The 17,852-nt window shown below is 40.4% G+C and overlaps 1 protein-coding gene across 1 annotated transcript in view; it reads right to left on the bottom strand.

Moving 5' to 3' along the window:
- Positions 1-17,852, bottom strand: part of carmil3 (capping protein regulator and myosin 1 linker 3) — a 103,513-nt gene that overhangs the window by 44,001 nt on the left and 41,660 nt on the right. Inside the window, exons 13-16 of the mRNA XM_034137102.1 lie at positions 17,647-17,756; positions 16,772-16,849; positions 11,943-12,019; positions 1,628-1,732 (exon numbers count right to left, since the gene is read on the bottom strand). Coding sequence (XP_033992993.1) covers positions 1,628-1,732; positions 11,943-12,019; positions 16,772-16,849; positions 17,647-17,756 — 370 coding nt within the window. The remainder of the gene's footprint in view (positions 1-1,627; positions 1,733-11,942; positions 12,020-16,771; positions 16,850-17,646; positions 17,757-17,852) is intronic.

Here is a 17,852-nt window from a genome sequence, read left to right as displayed (position 1 = left end):
TGGCCAGGTTGCCCTTGCAAAAATGTTTGCTGATCTCAATGGGTCCAACATGAATCAAATAAAAAAGTATCTAGTAAGATCTTAATCTATAACATCTGACTATCCATTTGTTTGTAGTTCATCAAAGAGCAACATTTTGGTTTTCCATCCACAACTGCTCCTTTTATGCCTCGCTCCAACATGATACCAGTTCAATATGTCCGGGTCTGTTTGACTTGTAAATTACATCTTGGCTTAAATTGGTGTTTATCTTTCTAGCTCAGCATTTACACCCTGTTCAGAGACATTCTCAGAATGTTGGGAAAGTAATAGTTTGCCAATTGGCTGTCACAGAAGTTAATACACAAGGGAAAGCTGATCACCATCAAAGGAATATTCATTATATAATCACAGTCCCACAACAAACAAAGCTGCAAATACTGCTTAAGGATTTGGTTACCAAATTCATCATTATTGGGCATCAACTAATTAGGGAAGTTAACCAAGGTCAATGAGATTTATCAATCCAACTTTTTGTCCCAAATATACTTTTTGAGACTGATTTTTAGGGGAACTACTTTAATACCCAAATCAGCTTTTATTCTATTGTTGAGCTCTGCACAAAAAAAATACTATGTCTCTATAATCTATTTGCAATTCATTGCCTAGGGAGCTGTTAAAGACCCTAAACTGATGACATCACACATTTGAGCTTTAGAGCTCTAGTTTTGGGGAACTGAGAGAGAGTTTATCATATTTATTAATATTTTCACATTTCTAAGACCATTGGAATACCTTGTTTGAATTGTTTTAATGCACGTACTTCCCCTTTAGGATATTTGCAGATACTACCGACCAATCCGATAACGCTTCTCCGCTTTTTCCCAAAGTGTAAGTCTAAATGAGCGGAACTCAAGCTATTTTACGAATACAGATTCTGATTCAGCATGTTGGATTGCGAAATGTCTAATTGTTATTTAACGTCTAAAACCTCCGTAAACTACACATTATATGATGTTATCTGTTGCCATCTAAGCCAATATATATCAATTACAACATACAGTTTCCCATTTCATCTGTACTGCTGGATTCTTTAAACCTGAACATTTTCCTCAACCTCCTTCATACCTTTATATGTGTCCACTTAACATTCTGCTTGCATTTTCAGATGTGGCTTTGGTATATTTATGACAGTCACTGAAGTGTTTTTTCTCCCACTTGTGAATCTGGAGGGTTTATTTTTCACAGGTCACTTCTTCTGTCAAACCGGCCATTCCTTAAAAAAATAAAAAGCTGAGTATCTTGACAGCGCATTTTTGCTTTGATGTGCTTATCGGACTGAATTGTTTATCTTTGAATATTTTATTTATATTTCTCAGAGAGAAAAGTAGCATCGGCCATCTGCATCTCATCACTCCCCAAAGTTGTTAGGGTGATAACATCTTTAATATACCATGGCTGCATTTACATAGGACTTCTATATATTTTCGGAGTATAATCTGAAAATAATCTAGACGTAAATAAAACATGCAAATGGCGCACACCTACAGGAGTACTGTAAGATGTAGAGATGCTCCTTTTAATCCATTTGCTGTTCAAACAATTACGTTTTTTCCTTGAAAACCCTTTTTCTCTGACAGAGACTCACCTCAGCATATCAGGAGGGACTTTCACCGAGGCCAGGCTGACATGGGTCAAGCTGAATGCGGAGCTGAAGAACTGGCGGAAAGTTGGCAGAGAATCTCTCGCTTTCCTGGGAAATGGAAAAGAAAGGAAAAACAGCAGAGACAGAGGGTCAGCACAATAGACAGAGCACAGATGCTGGACGGACAGAAAACAAAAGGAAGGTGAACAAATGATTATGAATTGCATAGCATTTGCGGCATAGCCCAATCTCCTGGATGGTGAAGTCCATCAAATGTCTTTGGTTAAATATCCTGAGAGTTAACGAAGATAAGGGGAGTCTACCTTTTAAGATAGTGGTGAAAATATAGCCGTTTTCAGGTTAATTCAAATGTAATAAAGCAGTGAAGCAGCAAAAAACAGTGAAGAAAAACAAAGGAAAGATTTCCAAAGAGCAGAGACAGAGGGTGAGCATAATAGATGGAGCACAATCAGACCGATAGACTGACGGAAACCAAAAGGAAGGTGAGCACATGACGAGATAAGAAGCCCGTGGTGACGAGGAGGCGGATGACGGGCGAAGTCGATATGCTGATAGAGAGTGACAGGAAGTTTGCAGCAGACAAGTGGAGAGCTGACAGAGAAGAAACGGAACAACAGGAGCGAGGGAAAGAGAAGTAGACATAATAAATGTCACAGCCAGCATCTGTCACACAGACTCGGAAAAGGTGAAGTTGACGTTAATTACCGGCCCCGGTTAAAAAGGTAACATTGACCAATTATCCTACCATCAGCTGGAAACATATTGCATTACGGTCATCAGAGGAAGGGCAGAGAAAATGTGGGTGTACGTACAACATCCCTCAAAGACCTTTCAAATAAAAGGGACTATCATCTGCATACAGAGGATGCATGCAGTACGCTGGTTCGAATCTGTATTAAGAACTTGTCAAAGCAATCTGCCTCCACTGCACAAATCAAACCTAGTAGGGGAGGATGAGGAGGGGGTCCGGGAACAGCGGGAGAACAATTAGGTTTGTTTTCAGGAACAAATTACCTGCTACCCATTATCAGGCACAATGTGTTATTTACTTGCAGATGGCTTTTTTTGGTTTAGTTTTACGGCTCAATTCTTTCACCATCATCCTAATATACGAGCGCCGTTTCCGTGACGAGGCACTTTAGCTAACACGACTCATCATTTTAGTTGTTCATTAGCCACAATGCAAGAAGTCACTCTTCTGAGAAAAGCAAGTGATAGGAGAGGGAACCAATTATGTTCTTCTAGATAATTAATCTTTCCATTTTTCCCTGGCAGACATTTGAACTCATCATTGCGGGGAGAGCACGGCAGGTGTTACTAATTTGGTTAACGAGGGCTCAGATCCATATATGGACTGCAGTCATTAATGTTATTAACTACAGCTGTGTCTTTTGGTGTCACGCATCAAAATGGCTGCATGCAACATGTTTCCTTCACTCTGTTGTACTTCTTTTCTTGCGCTAATTGATCAACAGAATCAATTAGCGCCAGATGGTTGAGGGAATCTTTTTTTTGCTTTCATAATAAAGTCACTCATCATAGCGTTATCAAGTCATACAAAATAACAGCCCTGCCAGCGGCTGTGTGAGGATCATACTTAGCCACTAAAGTGTGCTGAGCTACATGCTATCATCAGCATGCTCACACTCTTACAATGACATATGGGTATTACTGACACTAGAAGGTATATGGTCTCCCATATGTTCACTTTTCTGATTGTCCATGTTAGCAGTTGTGAATAAGAACTCTAAAGTAATGGACACATTTATATTGGAGAGTGAAAATGTACATTGTGGTGGCCATGAATGTCTGTACAAAATTCAACATCAATTAGGCTTCAAATGTATTATCAAGATACATTGTTAATAAAAGTCAGAATTGTATTTGAAATACTGTCCACTTTTTTCAGTTGGTATGTCAGTCCAAAACTCAAAGATATTTACTTTGTATTACAATTATTTTTAATGTATTACATTTAAACAGAGAATAGCAGGGAGACTTACATTAAAGGAGCCTGAAAACAGCATTTTTTGTCATTTTCACATTCAACTAAATTCATTGATTATGAAAATAGCTTTATTTTCCTTTTTTTGTTAACAAAAGTATTTGTCATCTCATAGTTACAGTTCTACCGATAACCCGTCCAATAGAGGAGATATCAAGGTCTCGGTCAAAGTGATGGATCAACTGCTGACACTTCAAAAACACTGTAAACTACTAGCTTTATTTTACGCGGCTGAATCGGTTAATCCATAGGTTAATAATGTGTCTGTCGCTTTGAAAAAATTATTTATAATTAGGGCTGTCCTAATTAACGCCACTAATTATTTTAACGCGATTAACGCATGTGTATTTTTTGTCCTCTGCCACCCCGTAGTTTCAGAGCGCATCGAGTTTAAAATACCATCTACAAGCTGATGCTGACAGCCCCGCTCCTGCCGCCCGCTTGTGGCAGACCACACTTCCACGCTCACCGGCAGGCCCGGACTGGCCATCGGGAGGACCGGGAGGGTGTGTGGATGTGTGGCGCGACTCGCACGAGCGAGGCACACCTTACGTGTTGTTGTTGTTGTTAGCAACGGATATAAAGAGCTGTTTCAATGAAAACAGAGGAGCGACATTTCGCCGACAACTGCGCCGAGCACTTGACTTTATGCAGGTAGCCAGACAGTGGGACATTGTACGAAAAGTCAGCACACTCAGTGCGCGCAACATGATCGCAGCGTCCAGGCAGCTCCCGTTCGAGCATATATGCCTTGAGCTGCACATAGCTCCAACGATCACACACACACACACACACACACACACACACACACACACACACACACACACACACACACACACACACACACACACACACACACACACACACACACACACACACACACACACACACACACACACACACACACACACACACACACACACACACACACACACACACACACACACACACACACACACACACACACACACACACAAGAGAGAGAGAGGTTCCAGGTTGAATTGAGGCGAATATTTGTAATGTTCAGAGGTTGTTGTGTTTAATATTCATGAGTATATTTGTCATTGTTCAAATGATAAACAAACATATAAAGCATATTTGTCCACTCATATGTTGATAAGAGTATTCAAAAGTTGAAAAATATCCCTCTAAGGTACATTTAGAACAGATAAAAAGTGTGCGATTAATTTGCGATTAACTATGGTCAATCATGCGATTGACAGCCCTATTTATAATCCATAATTCCATTTTTATGTAAAAATAGGAGAAGAAAAGTTAGCTGCTAAAGGTAGCCACTAGAGTGTATGCAGCTTCCGGTTTTGGCTATGCGTCACTCTCACTCCTTATTTGGTAACGTGTTTGTGTGTGTAGAACTTTCCCTCGATTCCATTGGCTCTAGCGGTTATAAAGAGATTTCATCGACCAAGGGGGGCCAGAGATAGGTCAAATCCACCCAAATGACCCCAGAAGTGGTTTCTTTTTGCTAAATCTCTCTAAAAAGGTCAAATGTCACTTGTTTTGCATCAATCTTGCTACAGGGTACTTGTTATATGTTGTACTTTGGATTCCTAAAGCTTTTAGTCTACTAACCCATCATCCAAGGGTAGTTTTCACTATAAGTAAAAAAGAATTCTTGGACAGACACTATAATTTACAGTTTTTTTACTATGTTCAATCTGAATTTTCTTTAAAATAAAAAACATCTATATTGATTCTGACTTTTCTACATCCAACTCACAGGTTTATCATTACTTTGAGAATAAAGATTATTAATTTAACCCTTTTAGAAGGGAAGATATGGTCATTTGTTCTGGGAATGTCATTTTCGAGCCTGAGACCTGAAAAACAGGCTCAGGGTAGAACAGGTTAAAATATCTCATCAAAACCTTGAAATTTTTTTTAATATAATTTGTTTTTAATAGAAGATTGTTTTAGGTTAGTTTTCCTTTTGCTGGAAGGAAATTGTTTTAATTTAATTTCAGATTGCGGAAACTGCTCTTCAATGATTATTTCTGTTCTCTTTTATCGTTTCACTTAATGAGAAAGCTGCTCTACTTATGCAAATTGACCTTCCTTTAGCATCACATTTGCATTACATCTAAACCTTTAGGACTTCATAAGTAAAAAGCTGCTCTGCTTTCCCCTGTGATAACTGAGCAAACTTTGTTCCCATGTGTTTGGCACAGCTGTTTTAATTGCTATGGAGCGGTAATGTGACTGGCTGAGAATAAAATGAATAATCACTACACCCCAGCAATTTCTATTCCGCTTCATCTAATGCCTTTGTGCATATTGCACTGCCAGTATAAGCCCTTACTGCCCTCGCTCACATGAACCAGTGATTTACACTGACTGGTGTGATTGCACCGTTAAAGATAAGCCCCTCAGAATTTGATTTAAGATCAGCTGAGTTGGCTTGTAAAGCGACAAAGATACAGGCCACAATTAGCACTTGGTCGGTGTTAATTTAAATCCCTAACCACACACTTACAAGGTTAAAAAAAAACTTCTACTTCTTGAATAATATATATTTAATTTCCCAAATATTATGGAAATATGAGGTTGACCGTACGTGTAATGGCAATTCCATGTTATCCTAAGGTAATTAAACATTTGAGATAACAGATTTTTAAACGGTCTTCCACATATACAATTTTAGGCAATCTAATGGGTAGGGGTTCAGTATGAGGTCAGAGTAGATCATTACTTAGATGGGGAAAAAAACAAGAAACTGTCAAGAACATTTCAAAATAACTGATCAGTGCATGCAAGATTGTCGAGTAAGCTTTTATTTTATTTTTTTAAGCTTATTACTACGGAGCCCCTAAAAGGGACATGGGGGAGAAAAAAAAAGAGAGAGAAAAAAGAAAAGTCGGAATAACGGGTTAGTTTCTCGTGCGCATGAGGAAAAAAAAAAAGAAGAGAAAAAAATAAAATAAAGTCGGGATAATGGTTTAAGAGACATACAAAAAAAAAATAAAGTCAGGAAAACGGGTTAGTTTCTCGTGCGCACGAGAAACTAACCCGTTTTCCTGACTTTTTTTCTCATATTTTTTTTTCCTGACTTTATTTTAATATTTTGAGAAAGTCACCGGTGCGCCAAGGAGGAAGTGGAGCACACAGGAGACAACCATTTCATTGCAGACTGTTATGTTTACGTGGGGAAATGACAGTGCATACATTATTTGAGATATATTTCGAACTCCGACTTAATTTTATGGGCATTTCGGCCAGAGGGGTGTCGAGCTATTTGTTTAAGCACCGGATTGGCAAAACAGGAGAGTCTGTAAACCAGTCTGCTTTGATCTATGAATTAATGTCCGTGACTCTCAGAGTACCTGCTGCCCGCAGCTGGTTTAAAGGGAAACAAACATTCAGAACACATGCACACGGAGCTGAGCAGAGCACAAACAGATTCACATCAATCATGCACCCTGGTGACCGGACATCTCCTTCATAAAACTAATAAAAGGGGGAGTAATCGGGCAGTTCGATGTGTGTAGAGGTGTGTGTGTGTAGATGTGTATGTGTGTGTGTGTGTGTGTGTGTGTGTGTGGTTAAAACGTTACGTAGCAGCCTGCGGTCACTCTTTAGCTGTTCGGATGAATGTAATGAGTGTAGGCAGTGCGTAAAAGCTCTTTGCGCGCTGGTGCTGCTCTTCTCAGAGTCTGAGTCAAACGTCCCGCCGCCTCCTGGAGTGACCGCAGGCTGCTACGTTTTTAAACACTACCCCTCTGGCCGAAATGTCCTTAAAATGAAGTCTGAGTTCGAAATATATCTCAAATAATGTATGCACTGTCATTTCGCTACGTAAACATAACAGTCTGCAATGAAATGGTTGTCTCCTGTGTGCTCCACTTCCTCCTTGGCGCACCGGTAACTTTCTCAAAAAAAAATAAAGTAAAAAATAAAATAAAGTCAGGATAACGGGTTAGTTTCTCGTGCGCACGAGAAACTAACCCGTTATCCTGACTTTATTTTATTTCTCATATTTGTTTTATGTCTCTTAAACCGTTATCCCGAGTCTTATTTGTTCCATGTCCCTTTAGGGGCTCTGTATATTACAATGCATTGTATTATATGTTTTTTTAATTCTGCAAAGAAACATTTCTATGATTTGGGTTTGTTGCATAGGGTGCACCTGGCATAGATGATGTTTTAGGAACTTGAAGACCTACTTTGCTCTGATGTCTGTTGCTGACTTCTGGGTGCCACTCTAAAGGAGGACGCCATATATGAGGCCCTCAGTAATATTAGTATTCATATTCTGCTGGGAAACCTTGGTCCTGCCTTTCATGTGGATGTTACTTTGACACATACCACCCATCTCAAAATTGTTGCAGACCAAGTACACCCCTTCATGGAGATGGTATTTTTGGCTGCAAAAGGGGGTTCTACACAATATGATTGCTAATATGGAGTACGCTGAATAATAAGTTGAGTACGAGTGCTGAATAGCGTCAGTCAGTGTGTTTTGCAGGTTAATAGCAAGCACACTTTTTGAAATGTTATGTTTTGTGCAAGTTTAAGTATGTAAATGAATGTTCAAGCAGATGTTTCACTTATTAGACCTAGCAGACAGAAATCAGCCACGTTAGACTGATGTGCTTGTGTTTCTGAATTTTCTAAATGAATGTTTCTTTTGTGTCCAAATACGCCACACATACTTGCAAGTATTATAATATCCTTTCTGTAGACAGCAGTTGATTTTAAGTTGCAACTACAATCGATTCTTTCATAATGCTCTGAAATGTTCCCCACACAGATGATAAAACGGTATGTGAGGAAATGAATAAAAGAACATTTTGGATAGATTAGGGGGAAAAGGGTAGAAGAATATCAAGTTACGAAGGAGAAAGATGGGAAACGGTCATTAGAGAGTGAGTAATAGTGGAAGGCAATAAGAAGAATACATTAAGATGGGGCTGCTTTACAAGCCCCTGTCATTGCTACTGTGATAACCTCCCAGTGTGTGGAACAGCAGCTTTTCTTTGACCCATTTGTACCGATTAGCATACCGCCTGTCAGGACCGCGCTGATACAGAAAGGCTTCTGTCGCATGAGCAGATACTGTGTCACTGTCTCCCTCACAAAACACACTCCAGGGGGGCGTATCAGCAGCTTGTTACCCCACGTGTACATGTGTGTAACTGTATCTATATGAGCTGCTCATTGTATCTCGAACGTCGAGAGTGTGTGTGTGCATGTAAAGGTTCTGAGGGAGTCTGTTCCATATGCATTAGCGGCAGCCGGGGGGTTTCTTATCAGCTCCGTTCAGCTTTGTGGCTCCGTCTGACCGGCAGAACTGAGCATTTAATATCAGAGGCCCCATGACCGGCCAGTGGTGGGATGAACTATGAAGAGAGGGAGGCATAATGGGGGAGGAGGAGGGAGGGAAGATTTGTGGAGAAAGAGGGAGGAGGAATGACAGATAGGAAAAAGAGGAGAAGGGAATATAAGTGGAAGATGAGGAGGTGAGAAAAAAATAGTAATGGAAAAAGGGATTTAAAAAAAAGTACAGAAGATGGATGGAGTGTGGAGGTCTCCAGGAAAAGGCGAGTGGAATGCTGGGAAATGCAATCTCATGAGAAATGAGTTTTGTGTGGTCAAGAGCCCCAGCAAGAGCCTGGATTCACAGAAGGGAAATGTAGCAGGGAAGATGAAAAAAAAAGAGATAGGAAATGCAAAAAGTAAAAGAGTTTCCAGGGTTTCCCACACATAGACTTTACTTGGGCGGGCGGCCCAGGTATATTAACGGCCGCCCAGGTATATATATATATATATACATACACATATATATATATATATATATATATATATATATATATATATATACATATATATATATATTTTTTTAATGTATTGTGAACGCAACGCTGCGCAAATGTGGGTCTGCCTCACACAGGGTGACTGGCTGTCTACATGATGTGGCCTGCCGACATGGCCACTGTCATACAGATCATAAATCAAAGCCCTTGATTGGTCTCTGTGTGTCATTCAAGCTCGGGATAACCTCAGCTCAGGTGAGGTAAAGGACTCTGAGTGTTTAGATAGTTAACTTAGTCTAAGTTCTCAGTGGGTCTCAAATGGTTTGGTCACCATTTATGTTAACACATATTTCCATTTGAGGGGGTAGTGATTAGTAAAAAATGCATGAATACGGGGAAAAAAGGTAAGATACACTTTTAAAACTTGTTGAGAGCTAAAACTAGTCTTTGTTGCTGCCTCAAAGAGGAGCAGGGGGGAGAAGAGGGAGAGGAGGGAGAGGGGGGAGACAGGTGAGGCTGATTCAGGAGCCCAGACACAAAAATAAATAAATAAACAAGTTTCAGTGTTTTTTCATATTGGAAATGGTATATTATTGGTTATGGCCATGATTTTATGATTATTGAAATGTATACAGTTCTGTTTCATATAGGTGTTCCCATAGATCTAGTCTCTTTATTTTCCCCTCAAAGTGCACCAGATTGATGCATTTAACTCCAACATAAAAAATAAGAATCTTAACAGGGGAGCATGCCCCCGGACCCCCCTAGAGGATTTGAGGTCCACCCCCACTTAAAATCACATGGGCAGGTTCCTAAATACATTTACAATTGTATTTAAATAGTAACCCATGTCCATATGTTTATTATCACTATGGGCAGCAACGCTGTAAATATTGACAAATAAATCCAGCGAAATGGCACAAAAAGAAACTGGTAGTGGGCTGGCTGGGTGTATAATTTCCGGCCTGACTTATTGTCTCGGTCCGGCCCTGGCTGTACCCGTTCGCTCTGCCATCGCGTGAAGGGTCTGCTCACAAGCGACCAACAGAAAGGTTAATGTTGTTGTTGCACGTCACCTCACCTCACCTAACCCCCCCCAAGTATATTTCAGATTTGGTTTGAATCTAGTTTGATATGATTTTTCAACGCTTATTTTTGGTCCCTTTGTAGTTTTAGTTGCTGCTCTCCTAACGTATATTTAATTATGACCTCCCATTAGCAATACATTATTATTATTATTATATGTAGACCTTTAACTTATTTTTTATAATTTGTTTTCAAGATTGTTCAAATTATTTGTAAGTATATTGTTTTAATCTAATTTCTGATATTTTGAAATGCTAACTTTTGGTCTGTTTTGTAGTTCACAAACAAAACTGCTGCACTAATGTCAATTCAAATATCACCTGCCTTTAGTATCGCACTTGCATTATATCTGAACCTTTAAAGGGGCCCTATTATACTAATTTTCAGGTTCGTGTTTGTATGTAGTGTCTCTACTGTGACATGTCTCCATGCTTTAATGTTCAAAAAGCTCTTTATTTTTCTCATACTGCCTGTGCTGCAGCACCTTTTTTCCCCTTCTGTCTGAAACCAGAGCCCAGTCTGCTCTGATTGGTTAGCTGGCCGGCTCTGTTGTGATATGACAGAAGCCTATCACGTACAATGTGTTGGGGCACTAGCCAATAGAAGCGCAAGTGTAAGGTAGTGATGTCACTATGTCGCTGATGTATACAAAGGACTACATTTGAGGCATTTGAGGAGGGAACTTTGGGATCTTGGCCTTTGCAGACCATTTACATGCACAGAAACCCTATATAAAACACATTATGGCAAAGGGAATACCCCAAAGAGCAGAATAGGGCCTCTTTAAATTTTACTTATCAGTTTTAACCAGGCAAGATTGTTACAAAAAATGTAAAAAGGTAAAAAAGTAGAAGATGGACTGAAGAACAAAGCAGATAGAAATGAAACAATTAGAGGGAGAAAGTGAGAGAAACATGCAGGCGTGGGTGCCTGGGGATTGGAACCATAATTCCCATCATTTTTCAACCGACTCCTTCCCCAGTAATTCTGTAATGTAATATGCTGAGCAGAGAAGCTCCTGGGCACCTGGGGGACTCAACATGATGAGGCCTGACTGCCTGATAGCTAGGTAAACACAAACACAATAAAAAAAGACAAAAGACTTGTGGGCACGCTAACAAGTGCTTGACAGATGGAAAACTTGTTAGCAAACAGAGACATGTGTACATTGAGAGACAGACGGGAACTCATTCTGCAGGCAAAGTGTACTATATGCAGCGAGTCGGAACAAGTTACGGGGGCGAGCCAAGCATGCACGCTAATTACGTTAGCGAGGTCCAGGGCCAAATGCTAATCTGCGGCGGGAAATAAATGAGGATGCTTGCTCTGCTCCTGACTGGAATATCTCCAGAGCGGTTTGGCTGAGTCAGAAGGGAACTACATTTATTTAAAATAAAAAAACATCAACAAAAGGGTTTACAGTGGAGATGACGCCCACCTGTGAGAGAAGGAGTTCTTGGAGAGGTTCAGGTAGGAGAGGTCAGCGCAACAGCCTCGCAGCAAGGCCCCAAACAACTGGCAAAGAAAACAGAAAGACAGAGAGATAAATGAGTTTTGTTCTCTACAGAGAGTGTTGTATAACAGTTTTCTTGGCTCTTGAACACAGCACAAACGAGTATAGCGCAGATTAAATATGACACAAATGCATTTCGAACACGCTAAAAAAAGTGATGCCTCTGAACTGTATTTCTTCCTTGGCAGGAGCCTCATCAATAAAAATGTCCCCTAATGTGTCATTGGTGCATTATAGATGGCATTAGATTATAGAATATTGTAGAAGCCTGACTCTGCAGATTGGGGCAAGAAGTACAAATATAAAATAATAGAGCAGAACAAATGACATGTTACATCTGGTCAAATCAGGACAAAGCCGTCTTGGCTATTTGTTTTAGGATTGATTTGATCCTTTCTGGGCCATATGGTAAGGGTTTATGGGAGATGATGCAACATTTCTCATTACGTTTCTGCAATCACACGGACACAAGTATAATGAACATGTAGTTACTCGACAGTTGAGGAAGAAACAAGTGATGTGGAAGAATACCTTATTTCAGAAGAAACACGGGTCAAAACAACCACATTATTTGTTCCAATTAAAATGCTGCTGTCTTAATTTGTGCACTGGAGCAAGGCACTGATTTATTTTCATCCGAGACCCTAAATTGTTGCAACTCAGTGCTGTCGGGGAAATGCTGATAGAGGGATTTGGCTCTGGTAGTGTATGACACATATATTTGGTGGTCAGCTGTAAGCAGTGGTGGAAAGTAGCATTTACTCAAGTACAGTAGTAACTAAGGGCCTGTGTCCACATAGCGCCTTTTTCTGAGTGCAAGGGTCTCTTTTCAATTGATTCCAATGAGATCATAGGTATTTCCATCAAATGCTGGCAGTGGCTCAGTCAGTCGGGGCTTGGACTGGGAATCGTAGGGTCGCTGGTTCAAGTCCCCGAACAGACCTAAATAAGGAGTGTGGACTGCTACTTGGAGAGGTCCCAGTTCACCTCCTGGGCCCTGCCGTGGTGCCCTTGAGCAAGGCACCGGACAAATATTATTTTCTACCCTTTTATTGAGTGAACAAATTCCTAACAACTGCTCAGGCTCTTTTTTCATTTTTAAATTAAGTGTGATGCTAAAAGCAAGAGTCTACCGCCATGCTAGCAGCTCTGTTAAGCAGAACTTTGGCTACCAATAAATGCGCCAAATACAGGTATAACATTTAACAATGGACACAATTTGTGTTTAGAATGTAAGCACAAAGTACAGGTATGGGCATAAAACAAAAAATGCAGACAGATTCAAATCTGAGACATGGCACTACAGGAAAAAAGTTTGAACACGAGTGTGTGTACCACATGTCAACCTCATGGTGGCGCTAGAGGGGAATACAAAAAGACCATCATTGCCCCTGTTTGAGCCATGCTTTATCTTTGAAATGTTTCGAGATTGTTGAATAAAAATGTCCCTAAATGGGAAAATGAAAGACATATTTGAAATGAAACCATGAATTTGAGTTATTTAGGCCCATATAGTTGGACATTTTTATGTTCTTGCCCATTTCAGGGTAATTGCTCCCTTGCTCCAGCAACAGAGCTAAATATAGCAGATACTGTGCTCCTACCAGTACTTCAAAGTGTGTACGGAAAGGGCGGTCAGAGCGAGCCTACGAATTCCCGATAGCGGGACAGAATGGGCAATAAGAAGAGTAATTGTATTAAACTGAATCAGAATAGAGCTGAAACCATACCAGCAAATTAGATGAGTTAAGAATTAATATTAATCAAATGTCAAGATTCACATTAAGTATAGAAAAAGAGCCACTGGAAAAAATGAATTATTCTGTGTCACTATACGATCAGCGTGTCATCATGAAGCATTCATGTACCATCCATCAAAGTGCATAACCAATCCCGCTCTTATCTTGGGAAGGTAAGGCTCAAATTCAAACTCTGCAGGGCTCTGGAAGGTACAGAAATTAATATATCTGTGTTAGCGACCCAATTAATGTTGAAATAAAGATGATTTACTTGTGTTTATTGGACAGGAGAGAGTTTTAGGGCATCAAAACCCCATTTCTCGTAAGACTTGAGCAGCATCTAATCGCTGGCGAGAGGTTAAACTATCGGACAAATCCATTTTACCCTGGCAGTGCCATCCATCACGCAAATTGACTAATCGACCCTTGTCGGTGCATCAACGCAGATTAAAACAGGAACTTATTAATAATTCAATGCAACAGGCCAACACTAAAAGAGACAGTTTCTCACAACGGGATAAACGACAATTACCAAAACGCAGCTATCACAGGGAGTTCTCTTTTTTGTCTCAAGAGGATTTTTAAAGAGAAGTACGAGGGGACAAAGTTGAAGAAGTGTCAAATCAGGCAGAATGGATGCACGTCTTCCACTCATGCACATAATTCAAAACTCACTTGATGGCCCCTGCTGAAAGAGATCCCTGGCTGACAAGCTGACTGCTCTTTGGGGTTTAAAATGGACTAAAGGGCAAACACACGCACAGTGAGTCGCAAGGCATTGTAGTAAGAAAAAGCCAAAGGTGAGAGTAACAGAAGTATTTGGATCCTTAACTTTAAAATGTAGTAATACACGACCGTCGATAAACATACTTACTACTATAAGAAAAATGAAGTATTATCATAGAAATGCACTTCAGTAACAGAAGTAAAAATACTCAACAGAATGGTTCCTTTCATTCGATATAGTATTATTTATGTGGTAGTTATTATTGTTAGTGGCAGAATACGGCATTATTTTGCCGGATACAATTTCCCACTCGTTAAAGGCAATCAAAAATATGAACGCATTAAAATCTTAAATCACTGTTTGTAATCAGCCTTATGTTGTGTTAACCGGACGCGATGCGATGTTTGGGGGTGGCGCGATTACATTTAAAGTCAATGCAGAGACGCGGACAGACGCAAATTCACTCCGACGGCGAGCATGAAGCGGTGGACGCGGCGCGAATCACGCGATTGAGGCGATTGAAGGGGGCCGTGTCAAATGCGAGAGTTCAATTTTTTCAACTCGAGCGTCAAATTCACGTGACGCGTTGGGATTCCCTCTGACGTCCTGCTGTAGATCAGTTGTAAAGATGGAAGAGATGATCGTTGTGGCTGTGAGTGGGTTCCCGGAGATATACGATGCACTTCCACAGAAGGTACAAAGCAGCAATAGAAATAACCAAAATGATCTTGCATGGAAGTGTAAACAACCTCAACTGTCCGTCAACGGCGCGGCGCGTCAACGGTATGTCTGTTTTGAATGACGCGATAAAACAAACTGCAAGCCGCGGTGAAACTTCAGCGATTGGAGGGATGCGAATATTCGCACCGTGTCCGGTGTGAACGCAGCATAACTGTTTTACTGTCCATTGTGCCTGAGCTGTATCTGAGCTTTCAATGAAAAAAGAGAAATACAAATTTGGCTTACACTTTGAGAAAAACAACTTGAGTAGGATTATGATTTAAATAATTTATTAATTCAAAAAGTATTAGAAGCCAATTATATTATATTTTGTATGACAAATAATCAAAAAAACTAGTAAAAAGCTCAAAATTGTACTCTAAAATGTAGTGGAGCAAAGAAGTACTTGTTTTAACTTCAAACAATATTGAAGTACCGTACCTTGGGTAAGTTACTTTCCATCAAGGGGAAGAACACAGTCCGATTGGTTAGCTAGCCGGCTCTTGTCTGATCGGTCAACCGCTTAGAGATGTCCCGCCTCTTAGCAAATCACGTACAGTGTGTTGGCCAATGGAAGCGCAAGTGCATTTAACCCATAGTGATGTCACTATGTTACAGAAGTAAACAAAGGACTACAATCGAAGCGTTTCAGGCAGGGGGGTAGTGGACCCCAAAAATAATAATAATAGGGCCCCTTTAAGAAGGCAAAAAGGTTGGTGTGAGGCTACATGGCAATATAGAGAGTGTGGACTCTGAGAATTCACTGCCGTGGTGTCACTGAGCAACAGCATAGCTTAGAGTAAATCTCTGGCTGACTGACCTCTTATCTCCCGGCAACGAAGAACACAATAAATCAGATATTTCTGTCTGTTCTTTCCATCCCTGCAGGTCCCTGCTGCACGCCCTCCTGTCAGCAGCAATGCAGCACTGACGACGGGACACAAACAACAAATGTGAGCTGGCTCTCTTCACAAACCTCTTACATCTTCCAGAGGGACACGGAGACGAAAAACATCCCGAGTACATCTGTAACTTAGAACATTTTTGTGTATTGACAAGAATAACTGCAATGTCAGCGGTATCCAGCAGGGGCAGGCTCACTCGAGCGTGGTCACTGAACTCTTTCAGAGAAAGAGAGAAAGCTCCGTCATCCTTTCAGCTGTGAGCTTGTATCTGCTAATGCGGCGAGACACCGTTTTGTCAGAGTGGCAGACGTGCTAAATTTAGCCGCAGTTACAACACGGACAAAGTCATCCCTCTGAAGTGACAAAGACTTGAACAAACGCCTGAAAACAAAAGCTCCTGGATGCAATTCAGATGATGTTCTGCTTGTATAATTCATAAGAGGCTGTGTGTTTCTATTGTAGTGCATCTTGAGAGCATCACTAAAAGCATTATGCACAGAGGAGCTCGGAGGAAGACTGTGAGTTAGCATTGTTTTTGTGAGGAGAGCGATTCTTATTCAGGACGAAACCCACTTTCTGTTTCTTGGCCTGAATCCTATCCTAAAGGGGAATTCAGACAGCAATGGCTGGATATCAACTGTAACAGAGACAGAGCGTACTAACCGAGTCCACGGTGCAGTCTGTCCCAGAGAGGTCCAGGTGGACCAGGCAGTTGGGCTGGGCCAGGAACATGTACAGGTTCTGCAGGGGAACAAGGACAATGTCTTTTAGAGAACAGATAAAGGAAGAAAATACAAGCACATATAAATGGTCTGTACATTAGAACACATGTTATTTAGCATATGCTTTGATCCAAAGCTTACATACACTTCAATACCATAGACATAACGCTGGGAACAATTTAGGGTTAAGTATCTTGACTAAAAACACTGGTGGGATCAAACCACTGATCCTCTGATTGGTAAATGTCTTTACTGATGGTATAATCATTGGTTCATTAGCTTTACTGATGGTATAATCATTGGTTCATAACAGGAAACCCTTTGCTTTCCTAATTCTCTTTGAAAGAAGAATGCTAACGGTTTACATTAAACCATTTATGGTCCAAATGTCCAATGAAAAACCATTGTGAATGTTTACTTTGAGTGCAAGAGAGTACAAAACCTCTAAGATTCTTTAAGCCCTTAGACACAGGTTCCAGACTTGGCTTATTGCAAGTATTATGTCTCCGTCAGAACATTTACGTAGCACTTGGTTTATTTGAAGCTAATGCAGAAGAACTTTTAAATGGGGTGCAAGGCGTTGTTAACATGCTGCTTTAACAAAACAACCTTCAATTTTCGGATAAATAAAGTATATTTGATCTAAAACATGACATTTGACACCTCAACAACTTTTTGGAAACTTCTTTCTTTCTTTAATGTACGTCATTTTCACTCGGGTTTTGTTATGCACAACAAAAAATGTGTATAGAAACAACCAAATGGAAAAACGAAGTTAGGTATCTCAAAACTTCTGAATGGTATTTGTTTCCTTACTGTTGCGTCCTCTCCAGACAGAACCCCGGGGTTTTTACTGAGGTCCAGATGCAGTAGAGAATTGGAGTAGTCGTCACTTGAACACAACGCCTGGGACAAAGTAACCACACCTAATGGGGGGGTCGTGATAGAGGTGAAATAAAAAGGTGAGGGCAAATTAGTTTGAATAATCAAATGATATGCATCCCAAAGTCAGTTTAATGATC

Source organism: Trematomus bernacchii, unplaced genomic scaffold (genome assembly GCF_902827165.1).
Source record: "Trematomus bernacchii unplaced genomic scaffold, fTreBer1.1, whole genome shotgun sequence".
Lineage (NCBI taxonomy): Eukaryota > Metazoa > Chordata > Actinopteri > Perciformes > Nototheniidae > Trematomus > Trematomus bernacchii.
This window is presented reverse-complemented; position numbering and strand designations above follow the sequence as displayed.